General features: G+C 41.0%; 1 protein-coding gene across 1 annotated transcript; it reads right to left on the minus strand.

Moving 5' to 3' along the window:
• Nucleotides 1-348: 348 nt before the first annotated feature.
• On the minus strand, nt 349-1,371 carry LOC149278267 (3-galactosyl-N-acetylglucosaminide 4-alpha-L-fucosyltransferase FUT3-like). Its single transcript, XM_089502162.1, has one exon. The coding sequence runs from the start codon at nt 1,369-1,371 to the stop codon at nt 349-351; it is 1,023 nt and encodes a 340-aa protein (XP_089358288.1).
• Between the last annotated feature and the right edge of the window lie 4,300 nt (nt 1,372-5,671).

Below are 5,671 nucleotides of genomic sequence, written 5' to 3' on the forward strand. Positions count from 1 at the left end.
TGACTCTAGTTTCAGTATGACTCTATTCCTCATATTATGAACAAGTTAGCAATTAAACATACATATCGCTGTCATGCCTGTATATTTTGGTATATGCAAATGGAATATGTTTATTCAGTAGATAACATAAGAGCAAGATCCATCAAAATTGAGGTGATGAGTGATAACTGTGAATAAACCCATTCGTACCTCAGAAGGGTTTATTCACAGTTTGTAAACCTGTTGTAATTCCAGCCCAGTGATACAGTTTACTGCAAGAAGTTTGTCCTGTATAATGCAAAGTTAATCAGTGATATTTATTAAAAGTCACCTCAATTATTTTCTGATAAGGATGGTTGAAAGTAACCCTCATTCAGACATATGTGCTATCAAATCAACTTCAGAACCACTGAACCACTCAGGCAAATTTGGCATGCTTCTATAAGACTGAATAACCTTCAGAGCGTTGCACACTTTGCAGTAGTATGTGGCCCAGGTATGAACCCAAACAGGTTGAAACCAGGTTCTCCAGCTGAAATATGCCTGGTATCTTTTATCATCCCTGTCCAGTTCCAGCATATAATTAGCCAGGTCTTGGGGAGAAGAGAAGTCATCTACATGAATAAATGAATCTTTTGGAATAAAACGTTCATAGTTTTTGCGGGTTGGCCCCATAACAATTGGTACCGTGCCTGACATAAAGGCATTATTCCAGAGCTTCTCAGTGATATAATCCTTATCTTTTGAATTCTCAAACGCAAGGTAAAATTTATATTTTGATAATACATGAGATAGATTTTGCCTGGATAATGGCATGTGATGCCGTCCATATATGTCAACGTCCATGTATTTCTTCAGTTTTTCATAATATTGAAAACGATCATAGGTTCGATTCCAGTTACTGACTACCCAAGCCACCAGTTTCGATTTTACTGAAATAATGAAATTTTGGGGTGTATCAAGCTTCTCTAGCCAACCATAAGGAGTGAATATGTCAGAATCAACCTTATAAGACATTGTAAGGTTAATAAGATTATCCATCATTGCCAAGTTTGGAGAGTGGCTTGGTGCCTCGAGATTGAACCACACCCAATATTGCCTTACAGGTCTTGGGATCGGGGGTAATAAGTCTCTAGAGACACTGACATCTCTGTGATGTATAACTACTGCATCTGCTGACTGATAAAGACTACGGTTGTCTGAAAACACACAATCACTGCTTTCAGCAGTGTGCCGACACTCATCGAAAGAGAATTTTTCACCAAAGGGCCATGTCCATAGAAGAATTACCTTTCTTTTTTCAGCTCCAGAACAATTATGACGTGGGAGGATGCCATATTCTGGCTTATAACTTATGTTGATATTAAGAATGACAAAGATGAAGTAAAACATTACAGTCTGTATGATAAAAAATATAATGAATTGTGCATGATGTGATGTATTTGTCATGAACTTCATATCCAGGACCTGAAAAAATAGATATTATTTACAGTTATTAACATGTAAATATAAAACAAATATCTATATATTTAAGTTACATGGCACAAGACTTTTGAACAGATAGTCAGCCTTCCATGATCCTACTGAAAATCACAGAGATCAAAGATCAACCTCAGCAACATTTTCCTAGAACCATGGCTAGGTTAACCTTGCACAATGCAAATCCTTGTCTTGCAGGGACTTAAGCATTGTTGACATAAAGGCATACATATTTTAGGTACATACAGAGGATGCAAAATGACACATAATGGGACAGTGACACAATGATTCATACAATTGTAATGTCCCTTTCTTAGTTTAGTGACTTTAGATGTGCAACACCTAGATGTATATAATTAATACATGTTTAAGATGTTTCATTATTGCTTTCAGTGCATAATGAAAAATAAATCAAACTGGCAACTTTGGCCCATCAGAAAACATTGGACTGTAACACATTCAAAAAACAAATATTTTAAAAGATGAATACATTTGGCCCCAAGAACAGCTCGGTTGGCTCTGTATAAAGCATCAATGAGATTCCTTGAAAGCCTCCTCATTGATTGCACTATGCTTTATGCAGGGACAGCTCAGCCATTCATGTTGAGAGATTTGCCAGGGATGGTCCTTTGAAAAGCCAAGAGAATTCAGGGAGTTGAAACCTCCGGTTTCTTACAATCTCTGTTACCTACTCTACTTTTAGTGAATAAGCCCAACTATGTTTGCACCCTATCATGATTTATCTAGCAGACAAGATTTTTTTATGGAATGACATAAACATAGCACATTCCCATAGTTCTTTTTTTCCATCGAATACGATAATGCCTGTTGTAAAGCATGCGATCATAATGTGGTGTGAACTCCCTAATACTAAAACCACAGTACAAAGAAGGTGAAAAAAATCCACTAAACTAAGAAAGGGACATTACAATTGTATGAATGATTGTGTCACTGTCCCACTGTGATGTCTTTTTTCAAAATTCTCCCTTACGAAAAAATTACTGCAGTTTTTCTGAAGTAATAGGCTAGGTTTCCACTTGGGTTTTTGTCCTGCGTTTTTTTTCTTGATGAAAAACGCCAAGAAAACTGCCACTGCATTTTTCTGCGTTTTGGCGTTTTTTTCTGGAGTTTTTTCTGGCGTTTTAGCCTTTCTGTGGAAATTGCTTTTTTTGACCTTAGGCAGTTTTTCCAGCCTTTACAAGTTAGAAGTTTCACCCAGCTAAAAAAGGGATTAGGATAAATGGCAAGTATCTGCCCCTGATGTCATTTACTTGGTAGAGTTCTACTTAAACACCCCGGCGGACCCTTTTGTCACTTTTCTGTGGTTTGTAAGGCCTGCTTTATTCCGAATGTCTGCTCCTCTAGGAAGATTGGCACCAAATGATGGTGCAAATTGTTTGCTGTTGCTTTTGGCAGGCAGGATCCCGTTGGTTTGTTTGTAATGGATGTTTGTTCCAAATGGTGTAGAATTCAATATGAACTTTGTTTTGTGTGAAACTGTTTGTTTCCAGCCTATTTCTCGTAGGACACACAGATACTGGGTCCATCCTCTGCATTGTAACTGTGGAAAAAACGCCATAAAAAACGCCAAGGCAATAAACCCACATGGCTTTTTCATGGCTTTTTTTCTCTCCCATAGACTTCTATTGGAGAAAAACGCCAAGATTTCCTTGCAAAAAACGCCAGAGCGTCAGCATGCTGCGATTTTGAAAAACTGCCACAGAGCCCAAAAAAGCAGAAAAACGCCAAAGAGGACTGAAAAAACGCCAAACAAAAAAACGCCAAGTGGATATGGCAGGGCTTGACAAATTTGTTGTGAATCTAGGCGCCAGGTAAAAAAGTTAGGAGCCAGGATTTTTTTAAACTAACAGTTGGTTAGGAGTGATCTGATCATCATCAGCCCACTTACTAAAATCACAGCGTTTGACCTGGAAGCACCCTGGACTTTCAGGTCAGTGCTGTTTTTTTTTTTTTATAAATTTTTTTTTTTTTTAACTCTTTCGATGCTGATGTTCCATTGGAGCACAGCATTGACTGATATTTAGTCCCCACAAGCTTGTGGGGACAAATGTTAACCCCTGCAATGCCAGGAATGTGTCATACACAATTGTGGCATTGAAGGGGTTAACGCTGCACTGTCGCTCTCATGGAGCGATCAGGCAGCAGGGGGGTGTTGGGGCTGGTGTCCACACTCATATGGAGACCGAAGAACCCTCTCCCCTGTCCCTGAAGCTGCCTCTGGCAGCTGGGACTCAACTGCTGGTCTATAGACCAGCCATTGCAGGGAGGGGAGTCTTTGATGACTGCTGTAGGCTTCCATGCCTACAGGAATCATCAAAGGGCTTGTGGGGGCTCGTTTTTGCTGTTGCTGGCCTGCCTGGGCTTCTAGGCAGACCACCAGCAGCAGAGCCCCCTGCAAAACGGGAATTAACTCCTAAATGCCGCGATCGCGGCATTGAAGGGGTTAACGCTGCACTGTCGCTCTCATGGAGCGATCAGGCAGTAGGGGGGTGTTGGGTCAGGTCCCCACACTTGTGTGGGGGCCCAATCAACACTGAAACCCCTTCCCTGAAGCTGCCTGTGGCAGCTGAAAACACGATTGCTGGTTTTGCAGCAACCGCGTTTTCAGCCTACAGGATCACTGTGGGAGTGATCTCAGGCTCGGGGGCAGTCTCTGAGTGGCTGTGCTGTCTGCCCAGACTCCTGGGCAGACAGCAGCGCCCCCGTGTGGTAGCTCAGCCTCTTACATCCACATTTTTTTTATGGATGTAAGAGGCTGACAAAACCTAGGCGCCAGGACAAAATTCTCTGTCGCCATGGCGACCTGGCGCCTGGGATTTGTCGAGCCCTGGGATATGGCATTCTGCGATTTCCTATTGAAGAACAGCTAACATCTGGCTGCTGCGTTTTTTCACAAAAAAAACGCCAGGTGGCGCTATTGGCGTTTTTATGGGTGTTTTTAGCTAAAAAAAAACAAGTGGAAACCTAGCCTTACTGCAGTTTTTTTGGACATTTACTGCAGTATTAGGCTAGGTTTCCACTTGTTTTTTTTTTGCTAAAAACGCCCATAAAAACGCCAATAGCGCCACCTGGCGTTTTTTTTTGTGAAAAAACGCTGCAGCCAGATCTTAGCTGTTCTTCAATAGGAAATCGCAGAATGCCATATCCACTTGGCGTTTTTTTGTTTGGCGTTTTTTCAGTCCTCTTTGGCGTTTTTCTGCTTTTTTGGGCTCTGTGGCAGTTTTTCAAAATCGCAGCATGTTGACACTCTGGCGTTTTTTGCAAGGAAATCTTGGCGTTTTTCTCCAATAGAAGTCAATGGGAGAGAAAAAACGCCATGAAAAAGCCATGTGGGTTTTTTGCCTTGGCGTTTTTTTCCACAGTTACAATGCAGAGGATGGACCCGGTATCTGTGTGTCCTATGAGAAATAGGCTGGAAACAAACAGTTTCACACAAAACAAAGTTCATATTGAATTTTACACCATTTGGAACAAACATGCCATTACAAACAAACATACCCGATGCATCAACTGGATCCTGCCTGCCAAAAGCAACAGCAAACAATTTGCACCATCATTTGGGGCCAATCTTCCTAGAGGAGCAGACATTCGGAATAAAGCATGCCTTACAAACCACAGAAAAGAGACAAAAGGGTCTGCCGGGGCGTTTAAGTAGAGCTCTACCAAGTAAAGGACATCAGGAGGGGGCAGATACTTGCCATTTATCCTAATCCCTTTTAGCTGGGTGAAACTTCTAACTTGTAAAGGCTGGAAAAACTGCCTAAGGTCAAAAAAAGCAATTTCCACAGAAAGGCTAAAACGCCAGAAAAAACTCCAGAAAAAACACCAAAACGCAGGTAAATGCAGTGGCAGTTTTCTTGGGGTTTTTCCTGGCGTTTTTCATCAAGAAAAAAACGCAGGACAAAAACCCAAGTGGAAACCTAGCCTTACTGCATTTGTACTTCACTGTACTGCAGTTTTACTGCAGTTATTTTTGTACGGAAGTACAAATGCAATAAAGCTGCAGTACATTGAAGTGCAACTGTAGGTTTGCAGTATAAAAAAAAAAAGTGCACTAAATGTGCAGTAATACTGCAGTACAGTGAAGTACAAATGCAGTAAAACTGCAGTAAATGTGCAGTAATACTGCAGTAAAAGTGCAGTATTTTCATGTCCAAAAAACTGCAGTATTACTTCAGAAAAACTGCAGTAA

Source organism: Sceloporus occidentalis, unplaced genomic scaffold (genome assembly GCF_023333645.1).
Source record: "Sceloporus occidentalis isolate IW3139 unplaced genomic scaffold, rSceOcc1.0.p SCAF_196, whole genome shotgun sequence".
NCBI lineage: Eukaryota > Metazoa > Chordata > Lepidosauria > Squamata > Phrynosomatidae > Sceloporus > Sceloporus occidentalis.

Bases quoted from the DNA above. Each gene is read 5' to 3' on its own strand.
- LOC149278267 (XM_089502162.1), bottom strand. From the start codon at position 1,371: ATGTTTTACTTCATCTTTGTCATTCTTAATATCAACATAAGTTATAAG.